The sequence below is a fragment of the Balaenoptera musculus genome, chromosome 4 (assembly GCF_009873245.2).
Source record: "Balaenoptera musculus isolate JJ_BM4_2016_0621 chromosome 4, mBalMus1.pri.v3, whole genome shotgun sequence".
Classification (NCBI taxonomy): Eukaryota; Metazoa; Chordata; class Mammalia; order Artiodactyla; family Balaenopteridae; genus Balaenoptera; species Balaenoptera musculus.
In genome coordinates, this window is record NC_045788.1 from 112,933,087 (window position 1) to 112,957,217 (window position 24,131).

At 37.5% G+C, this 24,131-nt stretch overlaps 1 protein-coding gene across 7 annotated transcripts in view; it reads left to right on the top strand.

The window, feature by feature from the left end:
- The window catches only part of ROBO1 (roundabout guidance receptor 1), a 380,851-nt gene that overhangs the window by 351,645 nt on the left and 5,075 nt on the right, over window positions 1-24,131 (top strand). For 4 of the 7 annotated variants that reach the window (XM_036850842.1, XM_036850844.1, XM_036850846.1 and 1 more), the window contains 3 exons: window positions 8,863-9,269; window positions 12,125-12,277; window positions 19,621-19,929. In XM_036850842.1, the coding sequence (XP_036706737.1) occupies window positions 8,863-9,269; window positions 12,125-12,277; window positions 19,621-19,929 (869 nt within the window). Of the gene's footprint in view, window positions 1-3,231; window positions 3,295-8,862; window positions 9,270-12,124; window positions 12,278-19,620; window positions 19,930-24,131 lie in introns of all 7 variants that reach the window. The other 3 variants (XM_036850840.1, XM_036850845.1, XM_036850841.1) reach the window with 1 other exon arrangement.

The following is a 24,131-nucleotide window of genomic DNA, read 5'->3' on the forward strand; positions in this document are numbered from 1 at the left end:
TTCATTCAATCCTTTCTCTTCACTGTTAACCCTACTGCTTTTTTTTTTTTATTGGAGTATAATTGCTTTACAGTGTTGTGTTAGTTTCTGCTATACAATGCAGTGAATCAGCTATATGTTTACATATACCCCCTCCCTCTTGGACCTCCCTCCCACCCACCCTCCCATCCCACCCATCTAGGTCATCACAGAGCACCAAGCTGAGCTTCCTGTGCTTCATAGCACGTTCCCGCTAGCTATCTATTTTACACATGGTAGTGTATATACCTTACTACTTTTTAAACTTTCCTTTCCTTAGCCTCCCCTTCCAGTTATCCTGCTCTTTTTCTCTCCTACTCTGTAGGATTCTTTAATCATTTCTACCTTCCTAATTCTTTTTCACACCTCAGCCCTCTGTATGCTGGCTTATACCATTTTGCTTCCATCAGGCTTCGGAAGGTAACCTCTTAATCGTCAGTCTAAAGGCTTCTCCGTCTTTATTACACTTAACGCTTTCTGCAGTGATAACAATTTTCTGATTTCTTGTGAGAATTAAATGAAATCATGTATATAAAGTATCTAAAGCAGGGTAAGTGTTCAACAAATATTAGTTCCCTACTGTCCTCACCCTGTGCTATCATCCTTACACTTGGTTCAAGTATTACTTATATGCTGACGGCTTTCGCATTGATTTAGCCAGCCCACCCCTTTTTCTTGGGCACTACCATGATATTTTCATTTGGACATCTCCGACTACACATGTCTGAAATCAAATTCTTTTTCTTTGCACTTGACCTTTCAAACTTGTTCCTTTTCCTCCTTTATTGGCTATCTTGTTTAGAATCATTAATCCTTATTTATTTGATCAACATATTAAAAATAAAAGAGCCAAGGGAATAGGCAAAAAAACACAAGAAATTGTGATTTTGAAATCAGTGTAATTATCTTATAGTTTGATTTCTTCTGTTATCTTCCTACCATTCCCCAAAGTAAGTTATTCACTAAGTCCCTTCTTTTCTAACTCCAAAATATCTCTTGATTTTGTTCCTATGTTTCCATTCCTAGAATCCCAGGGCAGGCCCTCAGTCCCTGTCTCTTGAAATACTGCTACATCCTTGACCTGATCACCACTTTTCTTCTCTCTCCCCTTTTGTGTCCACTCTCCACATTATCTTACTTTACCTCCCCGGTCTGGTAATATTACTCCCCATTCAGCGTCAGCTCTTACTGTTTAGCCCAGTAATCAAAGCCTTTTACAATCCTTTTTCCTTTACTTACCTCTTCCCTCCCAACCCCTCCACACACCCTCTTTTCTAGTCTGTTTGAAATTCCCTGTTGTCTTAAACTCACCAACATCCAATCAGCAATGCCACTCACTAAGCACATGAGTCTTGGCACATGCTGTTTCTTTGATTGCCTGGCGAACACTTCTCATCTTTCCAAGTCCTGTTTAAATGCACCACCTGTGCAACTTTCTTCTTGTTGCCTGGCAAAAATCAACTAATCTTTCTCTTTACTCTTTACAATGGTCTGTTCACAGCTCTGCTGCCACACTAATCAGGTTTTCATGTTGCATTAGCATTGGCTGTTTGCATCTCTGCTTCCCTATTTAAATTAAAAGCTCTTTGAGAGCAGAGCTCAAGTCCTACTCACGTCATTGAGTTCCACAAAGCCTTCTTCAGTAAGTATCTGATAAATGGAATCTGATACTAGAGGAGTTGACTTACTCCCTGCTGTTTTGGCGGGGGTGAGCTCAAAGTGAACAGGTATAATTGGGAAATGCACTGGGTATCTGCACTCAAAATCCTCTTTGACTACATTCAGCCTTTTTTTTAAAAGGTATGACTTTCAGTCTATGAAGGTACAATATTAATAACACTGGGCACTAATATGAAAGCCGATTAAACAAAAAACTATTACTGCTTTTTTATGCTGAAGGTATATTCTACATGTTTACCATAGAAATTTTTGAAAATACAGGTAAACAAAATGAAAATACAAAATTACCAATGATCTATGTTGTCAGAAATTGTCACCATTAAGAGCTCAGTAAAGGTCTTTTCCGTCCTTCGTCTCTACATGTACTCACACTGCTTTGAATTTGTGATATGCCAATATAATTTTATAAGGTATTTTTTTCACTGAACAGTGGATTTTTCCATGCCAATTACAGCTTAGATACGTTAAACAAATGTATACTGTGATTTATTTAAACAATTCCTTAATATTGGGCATTTAAGTCATGTCTACCTTTTTGATACTGTATATAATGCTGTAATTCCCATCTCTAAGTCTTTGAGTCAAGCCTCTTCTCAAACCTTTAACCTATTTGGATGCCTACCCCATCAGTAGATGACTTCTGTTTCTCATCATCCTGCCACTCCCCTAATGATGCGCTCATTAAAGATAGACAGGTATTTCTCTACAGATTTCATTCTAGAGAATCAGACCCTTATATCCAAGTACCTGTTCCTGCAGATGTTTACTGTTTGAATATCACTCAGAGCAATACATGTATCTCCAGCCGTAAAGGCACTTCCCTACTTCCTACAGCCATTTTCTCTTGCCTGTATTACTGCAATGGTCCATAAGTGGTCTTTGTTGCCTTTAGCCTTGCCCTTTCTTCAATCGAATCTTCTTGCTGCAGACTGTGCAGAGGCATTTTCCTAAAATGCGACACGGATCAAGTCTCTCCACTGCTTAAAATCTCTCAATGACTTCTCATTTCCCTTAGAATAAAGGCAAGATTCCTTGATGTAGCAATCAAGGCCCTTTGTGACCTGACCCCTGCATGCCTTCCTTTGCCTACCCATTGCCACTCCCCTGCTCACTGCTCCTGTTGCCTTTACTCTAAGTTTCTTCCAGTTCCTGGAATGACCAGTGCTCTTGATCTTGGGTGACCTCAGCCTGCAGAGGCTTGAAGAAGGATTTCAGTTCCCCGGCCAGAGACTGAAGTCAGGCTGCAGCAGTGAGAACACTGAATCCTAGCCACTAGACCACCAGGGACCAGTGGCCAGTGGCAAGGCCAGTGACAAATAAAGTTCCACAAAGAGACAGAAAAGTAGTGAAACAAGTAAAGTATTTATTAGGGGAAAAAAGAGTATGTGTGAATAGGCACACACAGGCGGGCTCAGAGAGAGAGTTGCACCCTCGTGGTAGTTTGAATCTCTTACATGGGGCATTTCTTCCAGGTTTCCTTTGGCCAATCATCTTGCTTTGCCTGGCTCTGAGTCAGTATTTGGTTTATTTCAGGGTCCTCCCATGTGTGCGTGCGCATCTCTTAGCCAAGATGGATTCCAGCGAAGAGGCCTGTGGGTAGGTTGACATCACTTACTATGGGATGGCGCCCCCCTCCTTTTTTGTCCTTCAAGGAGCCTTTCTGTGTGTGTGTAGTCGGGAAGCTCTCCTTGACTTGGAGAATGAGGAATATGTGGTCTCTTTGTCTCTCATCTGGGCAGGGCTCAGCTTCTCCTCCCTCCTGCTATTGTCTTCATCTTGGTGTATCTGTCCGCAGGGGACAAACTCCAGGTGCTCAGCCTGGGGCCCATCTATCTCCTGCCTCACTCTCACCCACTTTGAGGTCTTACCACTTGCCTTCTCATCTTCCTGGGACACCATTATCCCCTCTCTTTTTTGGAGCTAACACTTACATATCCTTTAGATCCAAGATTAAATGGCAGATGCTCTCGTTAGAATCTTTCCCTGATGTCCCAGCTCTGAGATTGGAGCCAATTCTATGTGTTCCCACCTTGCCCTAGATATCTTCTGTCATGGAGCTTTGTGAATACTGCATTATCATTGCGTATTTAATTAATTGTCTCCTCCGCTAGACTATAAGTCCCTTCAGGCAAGGAACATATCTATTTTATTTAGCTGAATTTCTAGCATAGTCCCTAAGTTCCTGTTTCTATTGCTGCCTACAAACTACACTAAAACGTAATCACCTAAAACCATTTTGTTTTACTCACAATTCCACGAGTCAGGAATTCTGAAAGGATTCACCCGGGCGATTCATCGCCAACCCACATGGCTTCCTCTGGTCTTTGGGGCTGTGGGATCAACTTTGAAGTGAGTTTCTTCACTTACATGCCTGACGTTTCAGTGCTCCGTGACCTCTCTCTGTCTCCTCATGGAGTCTTATCCTCCAGGGGCTCTCCACCACAGCCCAGGCTTCTCATAACATGGCGATCTCAGCAGAGTGGCACTTCTTACGTGGCAGGGAAAGGAAGTTGCCAGGCCAGTTAAGAGCTACACTCAGAACTGTCACAGTCTCACTTCTGCCACATTCTAGGGTCAGATCGGTCACAGGGGCCACCCAGATTCAGGAACTTATAACTAAACTCCTTCTCTCGTTGGGGGGATGGCAAGTTCTCATCCCAGAAGAGCACTGTGGATGGAAGATATTGTTATGGACATTTTTGCAAAATACAGTCTTCCACGGACAGATACATAGTTAGCTTTATTAAGTATGAGTGTCTTAAAATTGAATCCTTCCATGTCTTAAAGTATAAACTGTAAACCATTCCCTAAGCCCTTGTCCTTGTGATCCCTTTGGTCTCAGAACCTAAAAGTTTCTTCACCATAGTTAGTACACAGTCAATCTTTAAAGAATGAATACATTTTTTACTTTTATGTTTATTGATTAGAGGCATTATAAACAGTGTAATGTATATGAATAAGAAATTACTGAGCTAAAACTATTATAACTTTGCAATATTTAACTAGATAAGTATTTCACACTTGCCTTATTATGGATATTGCAATTTTGACATTCTAATTAACTTCTGAGGTATTCCATTTTTTGTCCAAAACTAGATAAACTAGATGACCAGCATAATAGGAATCTTTCTTCTCTCTTTTCAGACAATAACTATGAAAATAATAAAATTAAATGTATTTACATATACTGTTTTCAAAAGTGCCTGGTGCTATTGAGTTTACTGTAGTTGATATTTAGTGAAAATAAATCTCTTGAAAAGTAAAAGTAAATTTTATGTATGGAACAGGAAATTTATAGATATTTTATTACTATAGATGAACTGAGTATGATATAATTGGAAGGAAAAGAAAGAAGGCCAAGAAAACTTAAATATTTTGTCTGTTTATAAACCGGTTAATGATTAATTATACAAAGTATTGAAACTATACCAGTTTTAGAAAAAAATCTCAAAGGTATGTATTTTCCCCCTTCCATCTTTTGCCTGGTAAATGCTATGTGGTAAACTATATAAATACCTGCTTTCATAAATTAATGGAATTTTCCCCTTCTTCTCTTGAACATGCTTATGAAGGCATCATTTTTGCAGGAACCTAGAGTGTTGTGATTCGCAGCCATATACTTGTACATTATTTCAGAAGACATTGAAACCCCTCAGGGGGAAAAATTGAGAAGGTTGAGGTTCGTTTGTGGCAAGTCCCATTTGAGTGCAGCAACATCTTGAAATAGCTTTTTGTTTTCAAATAGAATATATTACATATTTCAAACCGTACAGGTTTATCACACGTTCCCTGGGCTTGCCTTATTTACAGATGGTTTGAATAAATTTTTCTGTCTTTCCTCAGCATTTGCACAGGGTGGTAGTAGTTAAAAGCCAGCCCTCATTTAACATGAAGATGTGTTTGCTTCACAGAATGTGAATTATCCAAATACAACAATGCTAGCATCCTTTCATTGTGAAGTTGGCTGTCTTACATCCCTTCATTGATGGTCAAAATAGTCCCTTTTGTGCTGAAAAGTCTTACATGTATTTAAAAAAGAAGTTTCTTGTATTTTGGATGTGCCTGCTGACAAAGACTGTAAATTGACTTTTAAGTATCGTATTTTATTGCAATCCAAATTAAACAAAGGTTTTCATCCTGGGTGTGTTACACACTCCATATTGAAACAATTATCCATCTTAATCTCTTAAATAACTTCAGCTTTGGCATATTCTTCGTGTTTCTTCTAGTGCCACACACAGATGCATTAGAAACGACCCAGAAATGAAAAATAACACATTATACTGAAGAACTGTGTATGTGTGTGTATACACACAGTGTATATATATTACATATGTATATATATGTGTATGTGTGTATATTTGTGTGTAATAACACCATTCTTAGAGGAAAGGCCATGGCCTTGGAAATGGAATGTGGGATTCAATTCTAAATTTGATACATACTAGTTGTGGGAACTTTGGCAAGGTCCTTCATTTCAATGTCCTCTGAATTTCAATCTCCTCATCTGTTAAAATAATAATAAAATAAGTACCCTGGAAAGTTCTTGAGAAAATTAAATGAGTTAACATTGTAAAATACTTAGCTGCAAAGTAGGTGCTCAATAAATTAGCTAACTGTAGTATTTTAGTAATCATTCATTTTTAATGCTTTCCATTTGTGTTAATAAAATATGTTTATTGAAGTGTCTCAATTCATTGGGATAAAAAACACAACACTTTTTTCTCCAAACAACTGCCATGCCACCCTAACCACTGTGCTATATTGAACTTCCGTTTCCCTCTCTATAGCAGATCCCTAAGTTAGATCTTGACCAGATCCTATATGGGTTTTTTTTTTTTGTTTGCTTTTTTTTAATTTAAGACCCGGTCCTGTTAATTTTAAAACCATAATCATGCATTTCCAGATTTTTTGCAGATGATTGCACATGCCTGTGGCCATGGTGGCATGGAGTAATGGGTGTGTTCTGTTTTTAATCACTTCCTTCCTCGCTCTTCCCAGTGCATTCTCCCAAGTGCTAAGGCAAGGAAAAGGGCACATAAAAAGAGCAAAGTAGATGAGGATCCGGTCTTCTCTTTGGTTAGCCCGACGGACTGTTCTGTCTCATCTTGCTCTATGAGTATCACAAGAATGGTGAGGGAAGGGGGCTGGCACCAACTTCCTCCACTGATGAAGGACTCAATCCTGGACAGCATCGATAGGCATTTGTAGTCCTTGAACAATTTAGCCACATCTTCAGGTGGCCTACCAGTCAGTGGCATTCATGCCATATCTCTCCTAATCTCCCAAGCCATAGGGTCACCAGATTACACTAGATCCTAATGTCACTTACCCTCCAACACTAGTGCTTAGGTTGGCAGGCTTATTTGGAATCTATCCTCTTCTCAGGAGCACAGAATTTGAAGAGGTGTTGTCATGACTCTTCCAAATGATATTCCCCTTATGTCATCTTTTTAACCTTACTTAGAGAGCACTGGGACTGTTGAGCACATCGCTAAGTAGTCCTCCAAGTGGAAATCACTATATGTGTCCCTTTTTTCAGGCACTTTCCTAATTAGGAGTTAATCTCTTGGCATTCTCCAGCCTTGGGTATAGCTTATTTCCACAAACCTTGCTTTCCACTAATGTCCAAACGCTCTCTACCTTCTCAGTCATCTTATATTCACTGTGTGTGATGGTGTTGGAGGGTAGGAGAAGGACTGCTTTTCCCTGATGTTCCCCAGATCTGTGGAGAGATGGTTGAAACCAGTTATTGGTAACTGTGAACTTAAATTGTGGGATACTGCTTTATTTTGTCCTGAACTTTGGCCCTTAACTTCCAGAGCATCAAGAAAAATACCTGTAAGCATTCTGTTAAACAGGTGGAATAATGGTAAAAGCAATATACTTGCAAATAGCTAATAATCTTTATAAGTAAGTAATTTGGAGAAAAACTGCTCTTGGCTCTTAGACCTTTTTAATAGACTAAAATCTAAAGGAAATTGTGTCATATGCTCAATGCATAATTTTTTAATCCTGTAAAATTCTACTCTATAGTCAAAATGAATGAGTCCATTTGCTTACAATGGTGGGAGCGGCAATGAAGGAAAGGGAAAGGAACATCTTTATATGTTTATGGAGCAGCCTGTGTCAGGACTGATGTCTGCTGTCTTTGGTCATAATAAGCTGTCAATAATATTCTATACACTTTAGGACACATACATAGGTGTCAATTTTGAAATAGGTATTACTTACCCCTGTTTTAACTGAACGTAATCCAAAAGATAAAAACATAAGGAGACTTATAGATAGATGAGTATATTTCTATTAAGCTTGAATCAAAAGGTAGCCCAGCGTGCTTAAAAGTACCTCTGGTTTTTTGTTTTTGTTTTTGTTTTTGTTTTTTAAACATCTTTATTGGAGTATAATTGCTTCACAATGGTGTGTTAGTTTCTGCTTTATAACAAAGTGAATCAGCTACAGATATACACACGTTCCCATATCTCCTCCCTCCCGCATCTCCCTCCCTCCCACCCTCCCCATCCCACCCCCCCAGACGGTCACAAAGCACCGAGCTGATCTCCCTGTGCTATGTGGCTGCTTCCCACTAGCTATCTATTTTACATTTGTACCTCTGGTTTTTTTTTTTTTTTTTTTAATTTTTATTTATTTATTTATTTTTTAATGCTATTCTTGTCTGCTGACATTCTTTTTTTATTTATGTATGTATGTATGTATGGCTGTGTTGGGTCTTCGCCTCTGTGCGAGGGCTTTCTCTAGTTGTGGCAAGCGGGGGCCACTCCTCATCGCGGTGCGCGGGCCTCTCACTATCGCGGCCTCTCGTTGCCGAGCACAGGCTCCAGACGCGCAGGCTCAGTAATTGTGGCTCACGGGCCGAGCCACTCCTCGGCATGTGGGATCCTCCCAGACCAGGGCTCGAACCCGTGTCCCCCGCATTGGCAGGCAGATTCTCAACCACTGCGCCACCAGGGAAGCCCGTACCTCTGGTTTTGAGGTAAATTTCTTACAACTCAGAATAAAACCTGCACATGCTCTGATTTCCCGTTGTTTTTCCTGAACAAATTAGCTCCACGGAAGCAAAGACTTGTGAATTTCTTGGTTAATTTATGCTTTTGTGTCCTAAGCAATGAGCTAAGCCATACCTGTTTATTCATTTTCCTGCAGACGGCAGCCGGTGAGCCCTCCTCCACCTCCACGGCCGATTTCCCCACCCCATACCTACGGCTACATTTCAGGACCCCTCGTCTCAGATATGGATACGGATGCGCCAGAAGAGGAAGAAGACGAAGCCGACATGGAAGTAGCCAAGATGCAGACCAGAAGGCTTTTGTTACGCGGGCTTGAGCAGACCCCTGCCTCCAGTGTCGGGGACCTGGAGAGCTCTGTCACTGGGTCCATGATCAATGGCTGGGGCTCAGCCTCAGAGGAGGACAACATTTCCAGCGGACGCTCCAGTGTTAGTTCTTCTGACGGCTCCTTTTTCACCGATGCCGATTTTGCCCAGGCGGTGGCAGCAGCAGCAGAGTACGCTGGTCTCAAAGTGGCGCGGCGCCAAATGCAGGATGCTGCTGGTAAGTCGTCCGCTTTTCTCCAAGCTGGAAAAGAAAATTCGATGTGCATTTGTCAGTTGCTGATTATCTCCATAATCTTATGTCCTATATGAAATGCAACTATTATTACTCTTTTTTTTTTTGGCTGCCTAAGGAAACCAAGGTCCAAGATGATGATGTAGCTTGCTTATTCCTTTTTTCATAGCAGGCTTTTTAAATCTTCTATTTTATTTTTATTTAATAAATCCTATGTAATGTGAGTGAAGCTACCTGAAAAGTCTTCATTTTTAAGATAGTCTTAGCAAATATATGTACAATTTCTTTTGGAATGTCAATTAAATGAGGTTTGTGTTATATGGGTTTTTTTAAGATGTAAAAAGTCACCAAAATAAAATTCATTGAGGTAGTTCTCTCATCCCATTTAATTAGAAAGTGTCTAGGAGAAATAGATAAATGTCCGGAGGGGACACTCAACCATTGGAAACTGGGCTGTTTCTCCTTAACCCCCATTCTCTTCATGCCCTCTCAATTAGAACACTAATTTAATTGAGAAGATATAAAGATGTTTGTAATATACACACATTTCCAGGCATAGGTATGTTCCACACTTAAAGTATACATTGTTAATCTAATAATTTGGAGAGCAAGTTAATCCAAACGCTTATATATTTTTTCCATCTATTTTCCCTTTTCATTGCCAGTAGCCTGTTTTTAATTACTATATATCCATTCTTATGTTTTAACCCATTTTTACTTATCTCCCACTCCCAACTCTGTTTAGAAAGTAAATTGTATGAGAAAGAAAAAATATTAATTTAAATCATACATTTATCCCATGATTTTCATTTCTGTAGAATGGAATATGTACGTATATACATTCATATACATGTTGAGTGTATGTGTATATTTATGGTAACCAAGAAAATATGAATAGAATAAAAATAATGTGGACAACAAGAAAGAGAGCTATTTCTGAGGAAGACTATCACAACAAATCAATAATTGCTATTTTGTTGTTTTATTTTTCTTAGTTTAATAAGTATCACATTGGTAGTTTTCCATGTTCTCTTCAGATATTAGATTGGTCATTATTTCTTACCAGTGTAGAATATATTCAGAGAAAATTTAACTCACATCATAAAGTTTTCTTTTCCTATATATTATTTATCAAGAATGTGTTGCAGGAAAAAAAGTGTCTAATATCTCTCAAACTATTATCATAGAATGCATACTTATTTCAGCCAGCCCTATACTTTATGATATTCAACCAAATTTCCTTTTTCTCCCCTAGTTGCTTCTGGGTATAATAAAATAAGTATGCAAACATATCTATCGTTCCTAATAAATAAATAACATTTAACTTTATATATAGCTTTTGTTTCTCCTTATTTTTTAATCTTCTGTAAAAAAAAAATAAGTGAAATTAAGCATCTCAAACTACTGCTTTCAGATTGCATTAAGCGTGTGTTTCAGTTCATTAACTCAACAAGACATAGAAATAATGTTGAAAATTCATCTGCGAACGACCTTATGCCTCAGGGTCTATGAGCGGTAGATGGCCTTACACAATAGAATGAGTAATGGGTTCAGTCTCAGCCCTAATTCTCTCTTTTCATGGATATGTAACTTTAATTGTAATAGTCTCCATCATAGCTAAAAAGAGTTTGGTTTAATATTTTATTGTACTGTAATTTAGTGGCTCTTCTGGTTTTCATTTGGTTCATAATTATAATGAACTAAACAGGCATTGGACTCTGCCTATTAAAATGTTCTTTTCAGGAAACGGTGCTGCTTATCATATGACTTGAAGTTAATATGAATGAATAATCCAATCACATTGCTTCTCACTTGGCCGCATTAATGTCTTTTATTTAATATGCTTCCGTTAGCACATTTAAATGTGTTGATTTTACTATATGTGGCTTCTTCTGTTTATAGCAAAAACACATATTGTCTAGGTCTCTCTGAGGTTTCTTGTAGTATAACAGAAAGTTCTGTATTTGAATCTCTGGAATTTCAAGGAACCAAAATAACAAATGTCAAGTGTAAGGCCAATAGATCTCCACTGCCATTATGGATTAAATATTTTGTGCTGTTGTAACATGTCTCTGTAAGAAAAAGCCAGAGAATTGGAGAGCACCGCAGTGCACCATGTCTGATTAGCAGATTCATTGATCACCTGTGAATATTGTCCCTCTAAAATCAAATAACTGAAAACAACTACCTATACCATCACCAAAAAACATAAAAGTCTCTGGAGGGGTCACTTTAAATATCCATAGCCAGCAAATAAATATCTTGTGAGAGAAAAGGGGTGTGAGTAATTTTTGGCAGGTCTAAATATGTGAGCTAGCTTAATTCCAGGCCACCTTAAGAGAAAATACCTGAGAATGTATTAAGATACTAGAAATCTGTCTTCAAAGAATAACACAAACATATTTGATTAAAATAAGGGATGTATTTTGCACTATTCATTCTTAGAACATGAATTTCTTAAGGGCTCTGGCTATTCCTTTTGAGAAAGCAACAGACATTGGATATATTATGTAAAAATTTAATTAACATTTTTGTTTAACCATAACACTTTAGTGAAGGTAGAGGCAACAGTCAAAATGCTTTTCTTTAATAAATAGGTATCAGAATAAAAGTACCATGGTTTAAAAAAAAGAGCCTGAAAATGCTTTTAGGGTATTTTTTCCAGTGGATAGCTCAAGCAGAATAAGAAGAATCCTAGCAATCCTTGTTTGCTAGAATAGTTTATTTAAGCTTTTTTTTTTAAATTAGGGATGTTTCTAGTTTTAGTGTTTTATTTTGATTATTACTGTTAAATTAAATTAAACTTTATTGGTGAGTTTGGCTCTGATTTTTTTCCTCAGGCCGCCGACATTTTCATGCATCCCAGTGTCCTAGACCGACAAGTCCTGTTTCCACAGACAGCAACATGAGTGCTGCGGTAGTGCAGAAGGCCAGACCAGCCAAGAAACAAAAACACCAGCCAGGACATCTGCGCAGAGAAGCCTACACAGATGGTAAGTCCATTGAAATGGATGGAAACATCTATGAATCTCTCCTCTTTACCCTGGCACTCTAGGACTTGAAAATGCATCCACTGACATTAGAAATTACATTAAAAATTCATTAAACAGTAAGCCTCATATTACTTATAGGAATGATCGACTTCCACATCTTGTCAGGCATCTCAAGTCCCTGAAGTTTTCTAGTAAGTAGGTTATTTAAGAAACTAAAACAATGTATAATACTTTTAATATTCTTAAAAGGTTATTATATAGTCTTAAACAAATAGACATTATTGTAGTTGAAGTAATGGCATAGGGTTAACCTTCATCAGATTCACTGATAACTCTTCCGAAATGTCCTCACTTTTTTTCCCGGGGAATTTTGCATTCAAATAGAAGACAATAAGCTCATTTGAACATAAATTCTAACTATAATGGTGTTATGAACAGTTAGTTTGTGCCCCAAAAGGCAAATCGAATCATCTTCCTTCATGCCTTCACATACAGTATCCACTCTCGCTGAAGAAGTAAGGCTTGTATTCTCCAGGGAGCACAGGAGAATACCGCAAACATTGTGATGTTGTCTAGAGAAAGCCTTTAATGAAAGTGCCTCAGGTGGCCCGACATTTATTAAACTGCCACCTTCTCGTTTTATAAAACAACCCCAAGGGCTTGGTTGGAAATTCATGTAAGATAAATTCTCTCAGACTCACCCATCTTGTCAAGTTTGCTGAATCTGCTAAAGGGTTGGGGGGAGAAAATTGTCACAGGCGCTGTTACCCACCTCCTGGTCCTCTCAACCACAACCTGATAGAACCTTCATTACCAGTCAGCAATGTTTCACAAAGGGCATCATTTTCCATTACCATATGAAAGACTAATGTTATAGATCCTTATCCAAGGTTACAAGGAAGGTTTTCTGAGGCACTTCTCTGATTCCTGCCACTTGATAGAAAAAATTTAATACAAAGCTCACAGAATGATGAGCACAAGTAATTTTGCAATGAGTGGCTGTCCATGCTATTATCTGTACTTTATTCGGAGTATTTTCTCTCACTAGCATCTATCTGATATTAGACTACATTAAATACTGGCATGACACAACGCACCTGGGCCTCCTGGATCCTGCCCAGGACTCTTCTGTCAGCGAAACTGAGCTGTCAGAATAGTATCTGGTTTTGAAGGGTTATTATAGTGGCTTTGTGCATGTTTCCCTCTGTGAAGGGACAAACACTAGGTATAAATCCCCAAACTCTATTGGCAGTTTTACATTTATGGGATCCCTATAATGGCATTTTACAAGTTTTATAGCTCTTCTATCAGTTTTTTTTTTTAAATTTTTATTTATTTATTTATTTATTTTTATTTTTGGCTGTGTTGGGTCTTCGTTTCTGTGCGAGGGCTTTCTCCAGTTGCGGCGAGCGGGGGCCACTCTTCATCGCCGTGCGCAGGCCTCTCACTATCGCGGCCTCTCTTGTTGCGGAGCACAGGCTCCAGACGCGCAGGCTCAGTAGTTGTGGCTCACGGGCCTAGTTGCTCCGCGGCATGTGGGATCTTCCCAGACCAGGGCTCGAACCCACGTCCCCTGCATGGCAGGCAGATTCTCAACCACTGCGCCACCAGGGAAGCCCCTTCTATCAGTTTTTATTATCTAGAAGAGAGTGCTCCTAACAGAAAACTGGTCAAACATCAAACCTTGACGTAAATACATCTAGGTTGAATACATCAGGGAAAAAATCTGGCCTAAAGGTTTGTGTAGCTCTTTCTACCTCTTATTTATACTTGTTTCGAGGGGCTTCTGGCATTGAGTGATGCTTTTAAAAATGCTTTAAAACTAACACGGTATTGTGAAGCAATTATACTCCAATAAAAAAAAAATGCTTTAAATAATGTAAACATGCCAGTTAAAGGGCATAGTGTTGCAGTTACAAATTACACTGTGCTTGAAAATTGTGATCTATATTTATTGTCCCACGTTCTGTAGTACTTATTTCAGTGTGTTTAATAATTAAATATAACTTCTAACTAATCCCTGAATAACAGCTATTGAATTGAATGATGAAGCAACCAAGTTATTTTTTAAGTTAATTTCAGAAATACCAAAGAAATATGTTAAAATATTTGAAAGCGAAAAAGTTAATAAGAAATAGTATTTAAATTTCTAAATGTTCATTTCACAAGTGATTATGCAGAGTAGTCATAATATATACCACAATGTAGAAGCCAGTAATTATTTTCTCTAAGTCACAAAAATAGACAAAATTGAGATACAACTAAAGCTGTTTTTTAAATACTAGCTTTACCTTCCTTTTAGCATTTTGATAACCAACTGTCTTTTAGTTATGTTTACTGTACTAACAAGTCTTGAATTTAATTCTGGATGCTTTCTGATTCGGTAACGAAAAAAATAACAAAGCTCTGTGTTATTTTATACATTTCCATAATGCATATTGATGAACCAAAATCATTTAAGTGCAGATACTTCTTAATGCACCAAATAAAAGAAATGCACATACTCTTGATAGTAGTGATTATAGCATGGAAACAAACATCATTTTATCAGAAATCATTTTCTCATTTTTTGAAAAAAATATTTACAGTCCATTCATGAAGAAACTCAATTGCAGATACAATTTGTACAGTTATTAAAAGAGAGAGAGAGAGGAAAGGGAAAGAAAGAATGTAAAGAGCTGCCAATTGTGAAAATGAGAATTAAATATATTAGTAAGACCTGGAGGGTTTTTTCATTTTTCTTTTTATGATTAAAATACATCAACTATGATGTATTGATTATTGTCAACTATGAGTTGACAATAATTAATAATCAACTATGAGTTTGATTATTGTCAATAGACTTCTTATGCGAGCTATTTTCAGTATACGGTATGTCAGTCTTGAGTGTGCAGCATCTTTGTAAATTTTGTTCAAATTATCAGTTTCCTTTGCAGAATTTTTGTAAACTCTATAAGGAGAGATAAAGAGTGGCTGTGTCTGAACTGATAAAGAGTAATTTGTGATGATCCTTGCCAGTCAGCTCTGATTAGTTTTCTAGGGCTGTCCTAACAAAGTACCAGAAACTAGGCGACTTAAACAACAGAAATTTATTTCCTCACAGTTCTGGAGGCTAAAAGTGCAAGATCATGGTGTAGGCAGGGTTGGTTTCTTCTGAAGCCTCTCTTCTTGGCTTGTAGATGACCACCTTCTCCCTGTGTCTTCACTTGGTCTTCCCTCAGTGAATGTATGTGCCCTCTTCTTATAAGGGCACCAGTCAGGTTAGATGAGGGCCTACCCTAAGGACCTCATTTTAATTTAATTACCTCTTTAAAGACCCTGTCATCAAACACAAGTCACATTCTGTGGCACTGGGGATGAGGACTTCAACATATGAATTTCGGAGGGGACACAATTCAGCCCATAACAGCCCACAAGCCCCTAATCCATGGCACTGTGGCCATACCTTGTTTGCAGGTAAATACTGGGTCTCATAAACACCCAGGGAGTACTCATTGCAAAGCAGAAGACTGCATGCTATTGACACACTGACAGGCAGGATCCAACTCTTTATTTATTTCATATTTGCCGCTCCCAAGTTTAACCCAGATGAAGGGTAGGATTAAAATATATGAATATTTATCAGTCAGACTTTTATCGAGTTAAAGCCAAGCATAAGTGCATTTCTAGGACCTTCTAATTGATTCTTTCCACCACTTTTCAACCCCTTCTGAAGCATTTACATACTTGATTTAAAAACCAAATCTACATTATTTCTCCAGCTCTACTTTTCATAAATTATAAATTCACCACCCTCTTTGGAATGATGCTGTTTTGACTTGATATATCATTAATTACAAGGTCTGGGAATTTAAGTAGTTAAGTAAATAGAGTGCTGGATCTCCATAGTGAGTTAACGCCGGCAGAATTGTCTCCATGTGTATGTTCTTATGTATTACTTTACATGCATTATATTGGTATTTAGACAGTCTTGTATAAAGAATGGTGTTTATATGATTGTATAAAGAAGGAGTCTATACATATATATGAGTTCCATAATCCCATTTGTTAAACCCAATTTTAGCTATTAGGGGTATGAATTGGATGAAAGTACTATTTATCACTTTATGAAATACAGAATTGTTTATACTATGATAATCCCTGATTTGACTCAGGGATTTTACAATACCTAAAAAAGAATTTACTTGGTAATCTGTTTATATTAAGAAATTACGCCCACCAGCATTCCCCTCTGTCACTTATCTACAGTGGCAATTATATGCAGGAAGTTAGAACTCTTAAAATTATCATTGGATTCTCTTCTCTTTTTCTACCTGTATTATAGATACAGGTATATCTATATACCTATATAGAGCATCCAGTAATAGATTTTGTCTTGAGAGTTATAGATTCCCAAGGCTTTGTAGGATCTTATAATAGTGGTAATCATCAGCTTTGCGATCCAATAAGCCCAAACATTTTATGATTTGATGATAGTGGCAGTCATCAGCTTCCTGATAAGCTGTGTTTGCAATCAGTTTGAGTTTGTAGCAAGCAGATAGTGCAGAAATGAGCCTGCAGTCACTCATTCGCTCTGCTTCCAGGTATGTTCTGAATTAGGCTTTTCTCCTCCTCCCATTGTCAGTCCCAGGCTCAGTCTGAACTTAGAACAGCTCAGCCTTGGGTCTCTTGGCTTTGAGCCACTCACTACAATCTGTCTTCTAACTCTTTGGTTATTTTTAATAAACAAGCAGCAGATGAGGGAGAATATCATGATAGTACTTTTTTAAAAGTGTTGTTTTAAAAAAAATTTGTTAAAGTAGTAAAGGAGGAAAATCAACACTAGTGATGATGGCAATTTATGTTGTAGGACAAAAAAATCTTTTGATTTTCCCAGATTCTTGGGAAAATTAATGCTATGGGCTGTACTTTGGCCACCCTTTTAGATAAAAAGGATTGAGGCTGTTTACATGAAAAGGAGAACGTGGTGAGCTGTGAGAACTAACAACAACAACAAAATGCAAGTTACAGTCTGACCACTTTTAATAATGGAGTCCTAAGTAAAACAGCTGGTAGTAAGATGGTACCTCAAGCTTTCTGCTTTCAAAAACCAATACAACAAATTCTAATGCCTTAGTTATATAGCACATAAGGTCAAAAGAAAATTAGTTTTTAAAAAATTCATATCTACTTAAGGAACAAAAGGATTAATTATTTTTTTAAAAAAATACAAGAATGAGAAATACTAGATTAAAACTGATGCTTCCTAGAACCCTTAATTTGCTATTATATTAAGAATTTTCAAGGCACAACTTTAATATTCAAGAGTTTATTATGCTGGTATATGTAAATGATAGTCAGTGGACCATTGCTAATAATAGTAAAATATCTGGAAATAACCTAAATATTCCTCTGTAGGGATTGATATGAATAATGATATATTCATAAAACAGAACATTATACAAACTTTTCATAAAAAGAGGTAACTATATGTACACATATGAAAATGTATACAACTACACAGGTGAAAAAAAGTGCAATCCCTTTGATGTTACTAAGAAAGAAAGACTGTCACATTCTGATGGGCAGACAGCCACTCTACACAATCCCAGATGCAGCCATTTTACATAGTTCCTAATGTGAATGGTGTTCCCTGGAGTTCTGCAACTTGGCAGCCCTGCTTTAGATGCATAAATAATTTCTGGAATGATCTATAGAAACCTATTCAAACTGATTACCTCTGCACCAATACTGAGGATTTGAAATGAAGGTGGAGAGGTATAAAGGATTGTATTTCCTAGTCTTTATGTACTTTTGAATTTTTACCATGTGAGTGTATATTTTTTGTGGAAAATCTTAATGTTAAGTTTGTAATAACTAAGCATTTAATACATGTTCTGTACATGTTTTAGTTGACTTATTCTATCACATAGACATTTCTCTACAAATATGGAAACATTACCATTTCTAAAGTCATGACTAAAAAAACTACACTGATAATTCCCAAATCTCTATATCTCTGGTTTTGACCTCCCTTGAAATTCAGATTTTATGTACGACAACCTGCTGGACATCTCTATCTGGATACTTCAAAAGCTCCTCCTATCTACTTTTCTAGAATGGAACTCACGCTCTTCCTTTGCAAACCATCTCTTCCTCATCCCTATATTCCTCATCTTCAGAGATGTTTCTCTCATTCATCTGGTCAACTATGGCAAAAATCCTAAAAGTTATCTAATGGATAGTCTTCCCCTACTGTATTCCATTGATCATTAAATAATACTGATTTTTCTTCCTTTTACTTTCTGAAACATATCTACTCTCCATCTGAACAGTCACCAATACAATTCTATCTCTTATCATTACTTACTGAGTTATTAAACTGACTTCTTGGCCTCCTGGATTCAAGACTTTCCTTTTAATCCATCCTCCAGACTACAGCCAGAACAGCCTACAACTAGAATCTATTCATATTCTTCTACTAACTTTCCAGCTATTACTAGGTTATTTATTTCTTTTCCCTGGAGTATATACATAGGAGTCATTTTAAAAAAATAACACCACTTAAAAGAAATGAATTTTCTAGATATCAAATTTTATGCCTACTTTTATCTTTAAGTATGTCTACAATAGAAATTGAATTATATATAATATCCAATTATATGTAATATATTAATATATAATTATAGATATAGATTAAATTAATTTATATTTATACTAGTGATCATCTAGTTTAAAATCTGTGGCTGCATATACAAAGTGGAGAGATCCCATCAATGAATGGTAGATTGTGAACATGTGATAGAATGAAATAGTAGTATAAACAACACTGAACCAAAAGTTAAGAATTTGAGGGTATTAGTCCTGGTTCTGATCATATTTACTTTTAAGATTGGAAAATAACTTAAGATCTATGTGTTTGAGTTTCCCTATCTACAAAATGAGAAAGGATTCAGGGATGGCAAATAGGTCTCAACTCAAGTGCCAGCCTCAGTCAATTTGAAGTGATTGCCTCAAGCGTAAGGGTATCCATCTGGGATCAGCAACATTACGCTGAAATCAATTAGGAAAATCTGCTGTGGTCGCAGTAGAGAAAGTTATGGCATATATACCCATGTTAGCCAACCCAAGACCAGATAATCATAGTCCCAGCTCTATGATTCAATATTCCTGTGCTAGATAAAAATGAGAGTACATTAAAATTGTTGGTCAATCTTATTCCTTGGTTGCCTTCAGTTGTTCCAGTTCATTAAGTTGTTCCAGTTCATATTATCTCACAGTTGAATGTGACTCTAATGGCAAAGCTAATGTTGACAATTTTATAAATGGCAAACTTTTACAGTATTTTAAATATTTCTTTTTAGATCTTCCACCTCCTCCTGTGCCACCTCCTGCTATAAAGTCACCCACTGCCCAATCCAAGGCACAGCTGGAGGTACGACCTGTAATGGTGCCAAAACTCCCTTCCATAGAAACAAGAACAGACAGATCATCAGAGAGAAAAGGAGGCAGTTACAAGGGGAGAGAAGTATTGGATGGAAGACAAGTTGCTGAAATGCGACCAAATCCAGGTGACCCCAGAGAAGCACAGGAACAGCAAAATGATGGGAAAGGACGAGGAAACAAGGCAGCAAAACGAGACCTTCCACCAGCAAAGACTCATCTCATCCAAGGTACTGATTTAGTCAAGCAGCCAATAAATATAGATTGAACATGTTTGCATGGTACTCTGCTAGGTTCTTTAGGATCCTGTGCAAAGGGTGAGATTTAGAAATTTGCTCTGTGTTGGAGGAGACAGGCATGCTCCCAGATAATTTGAATACAGTTAATTCTAATACATGACATATGCAAGTCTTCCTTGGAGAGGTGCCAATTGAGTTGAATTTTAAAGGAAAGCATGATTTCCACAAGTTAGACAGGGGAAGGGGATATCTGGCAAAGGAAATAAGTGGTGAAAAAATATGAAAGTGGGAAAATGAATGTTTGGTGAATACTTATCTACAGTTTGGCTGGAGAATTAGATACTTGGGGCCAGGGACAAATGGTAAAAGATAAAACTAGAAAGGTGGTTTAGCCTGACTGGGAAGGCAGGGAATACTATTCTGAAGAGTCTGGGATTTATGATATAGGCAGTGATGAGCCAGCCAAAAATCTGATCGAGAAATTACATAATCAGATTTGTGTTTTAAAAAAATAACTGACAGCACTCTACAGTGAAGGAAGAGTCGGGAACTGGGTAGCTGAAAGTATCAGAACGTTGCAAAATAATCTAGGTATAAAATATGAAAGCACCGAATTAAAAGAGTTATGCAAATTAAAAGGAGAAACAAGCTACATAGGCATTTCAGAGATAGACCTTATAGGACTTGGTGACTAATTGAATGTAAAAAAGTAAAATGAACTAATGGAGTAAAAGAAAAGTTACTCAAATGTTAACTAGATGGCTCTCTATGACTAGTGGAACATAATTGTATTAACCAATGTAAAGAAGAATGGGGAAAAGGATAAAAGTCTTGTGGAAAATAACTTCAGTTATGAATGGATTAAGGTACTGACAAGAACACAGATATGAAGAAAATCAATAAGAACTTAGAGAACTAAGTTTAAAGATCAGGAGAAAGGTTGTAGGTAGAGAGTGGATTTTAGAACCAGCAACACAGAGGTGAAAATTGTTTGAATTACAAAAGCTAAATTATCCGCAGTGATACAGTAGGTAATGTTTAACAATCAGTTCTCTGGAAAGAAAACAAAACAAACCTCCAGTTTGTAGCCATTTGCTTACTTCTGTTGTGTACTTACTCCCAAAATGGCTAGTTTCAAGATACTAATATGAAATCAGTGTATGTCGAGTTGGGAGGAGACGTGTACAGTAAGCTCCTATGAGAACATGTGAGCTCTCTCCAACACACCACAGTCAGAGATGATTGTATTTAAAGGTTACCCATGGGGAGAGGGAAAGGGGGAGGGGCGGGATAGGGATGGGGAATTAAGAGGTACAGTCTACTATGTATAAAATAAATAAGCTACAAGAATATATTGTACAGCACAGAGAATATAGCCATTACTTTAAATAGAGCCTAATCTATAAAAATATTGAATCACTCCGTTGTACACCTGAAACTAATATAATGTTATAAATCAACTACACTTCAATAAAAATACATACATACATACATGTTTGGCAGAGGGACATTCTATATAGAAACTGAGGTGAATCCACCCAGTGATATAAAATAATCAAGCTATCCAAGCTAGAAAGAATAGTATCCTAGGAAGAATGGAGATAGAAATTTTAAGATAGGAAGGAATATAAAACGCCACAGAAGTGAAAGGTGGGTGTGAATGGGGGTGAGGGGTGAGAGAATGGGTGGAGGACACATAGATTTTACAAAATGTTTTTTGTGGGTGGTATTTAAAAGAACTGTTTTTAGTGGAGTAGTCAGAATAGAATCCTGCCTGTAGGGGGCTGGAAAGTGAATGGAAGTTGTGGAAGGGGGGTGAAGAGTATGGGCTCTTTGTAGAAGGTTGGGAAGGAGAAGAGAGGTCGAGGTAGGGTTTGACAGGAAGGCAGAATCTGTGAAAATGTTTTAGGATAGGGTATTTGAACATTATTATAGAATAAGGAGAAGAAACTATTTAGGCAGAAGAGATTCAAGAAAAGGAAGGTGATTGATGAAGGAATCAGGAAAGAATGATGGGGAAATGAATCTTAGAAGGCTGTAAGTGCACTTTAACTACAACTGTATTTTCAAAGCTGTATTTTGGTAAGATTAGACATCAATCTGTTGTTCTATTTACTATGGGCATCTGGTCATTAGCAACTTCCTTTCAATATGGAAGACAGTTTCACTTTGTTCTGTGACAGAAGCCTGAATCCCTCATCCAGGCATGGACTCAGCAGTGAAGTGACGGTAACGCTGTGCATTCCTATGTGACCGCAGAGTACGTGGTGACATCACCACAATCTGAAGTTTGAAAAACTTTGCTTACTTTTATCAGTTAAGCCAAAGGTGATCTGAACTTTTAACTTTGTGTGATTATACTCCAAGTAGTGATTCATAAATTATGAAATTTATGTCTGGCCTGAAAGTGCAGACCAATTTGCTGCTCACAGGCAACCTTCCTCCAAAGTAAGCTCAATTCTTCAGGAGAAAGTTTTACAACTCAGAAAGATCTTGGTGTATGCAGAATTAGAACAAAGAGATGAAATTATGTGTCTTTTAATTATCATTTCTGTGCATTGCTATAATTTTAACCTTCATAATTCAATTTACACTATTTATAATAAAAGAGGCTCCCTGATTTACATGTGTAACAAATGGTTATTTTTAATTAAGGAGAGTGGTCTTCTAGATTTCAAGGTCTGATCTTTTTGCAGACATTTACCTCAGTTAGTTCAATTTATTTCTACATATATCAAACATCTACTGTGTTATTAAGCATTGTACTAGTTCTGAGATTTATGTGGAAACATGAACCTTGACCTCAAGGAGCTTATAGTCAGAGAGGGAGACAGGTAATCTGTAGATTCACAGGTACACTCGTATTCTTTTTTTAACATCTTTATTGGAGTATAATTGCTTTTCAATGTTGTGTTAGTTTCTGCTGTATTACAAAGTGAATCAGCTATACGTATACATATATCCCCATATCTCCTCCCTCTTGCGTCTCCCTCCCACCCTCCCTATCCCACCCCTCTAGGTGGACATAAAGCACCGAGCTGATCTCCCTGTGTTATGTGGCTGCTTCCCACTAGCTATCTATTTTACATTTGGTAGTGTATATATGTCCATGCCACTCTCTCACTTCATCCCAGCTTACCCTTCCCCCTCCCTGTGTCCTCAAGTCCATTCTCTGCATCTGCGTCTTTATTCCTGTCCTGCCCCAGGTTCTTCAAAACCATTTTGGTTTTTTTTTAGATTCTATATATATGTGTTAGCCTACAGTGTTTGTTTTTCTCTTTCTGACTTACTTCACTCTGTATGACAGTATCTAGGTCCATCCACCTCACTACAAATAACTCAGTTTCATTTCTTTTTATGGCTGAGTAATATTCCATTGTATATATGTGCCAGATCTTCTTTATCCAGTCATCTGTCGATGGACACTTAGGTGCTTCCATGTCCTGGCTATTGTAAATAGAGCTGCAATGAACATTGTGGTACATGACTCTTTTTGAATTATGGGTTTCTCAGGGTATATGCCCAGTTAATGTTTATGGTGCTATGATACTTGAGAGTCCAGAGAGAGAAAATTAGCCCAGTCTTGTGGGAGATGGAATATAAAGAAAGACTTCTTGATCTTTCCTGGTGGAAATGACCCATAAGCTGAGTGTTCAGGATGGGTGGAATTTAGCTTAAGTAAGAAGAGTGGATAGATTGTTCTGGCAGAGAAAGTCAGCATGAAAAGTTGAGGTACATTGAGGAGGCTATAAGAAATTCAGTATTACTAGACATTAAACGTGGTAAAGTGGTAAAAATGAAGCTCTTGCGGTAAACGTAAGCTTAAATCAGAGAGAGCCTGTAGTTACTATAAAAGGAAGGTGGCTGAGGTAAGCCAGTTTAGAGGGAAGTAACTCAAGAAGCAGAGACTTGTTAGAAGGTATTTTCAACCCCCAGAAGAGATGTAGAGAATATAAACCAAGCTGTGGGAGCAGGGATGCGTGAGTGGGAAAATTCAAGAAACTTTTTAGAGTTAAAATCATCCTTACATGTTATATAGTTGAATGTGTGGAAAAGATACATTTTAAGGGTTATGGGGAGGTTTGTTGGAAGGGAGGGAAGATCCTGAAATAATTCCAGTTTTCTGTCTTAGGTATCTTAATGATGCATGATGTCATCATTAGCTATATTAAGGAATACAGAGCGGGAAGAAA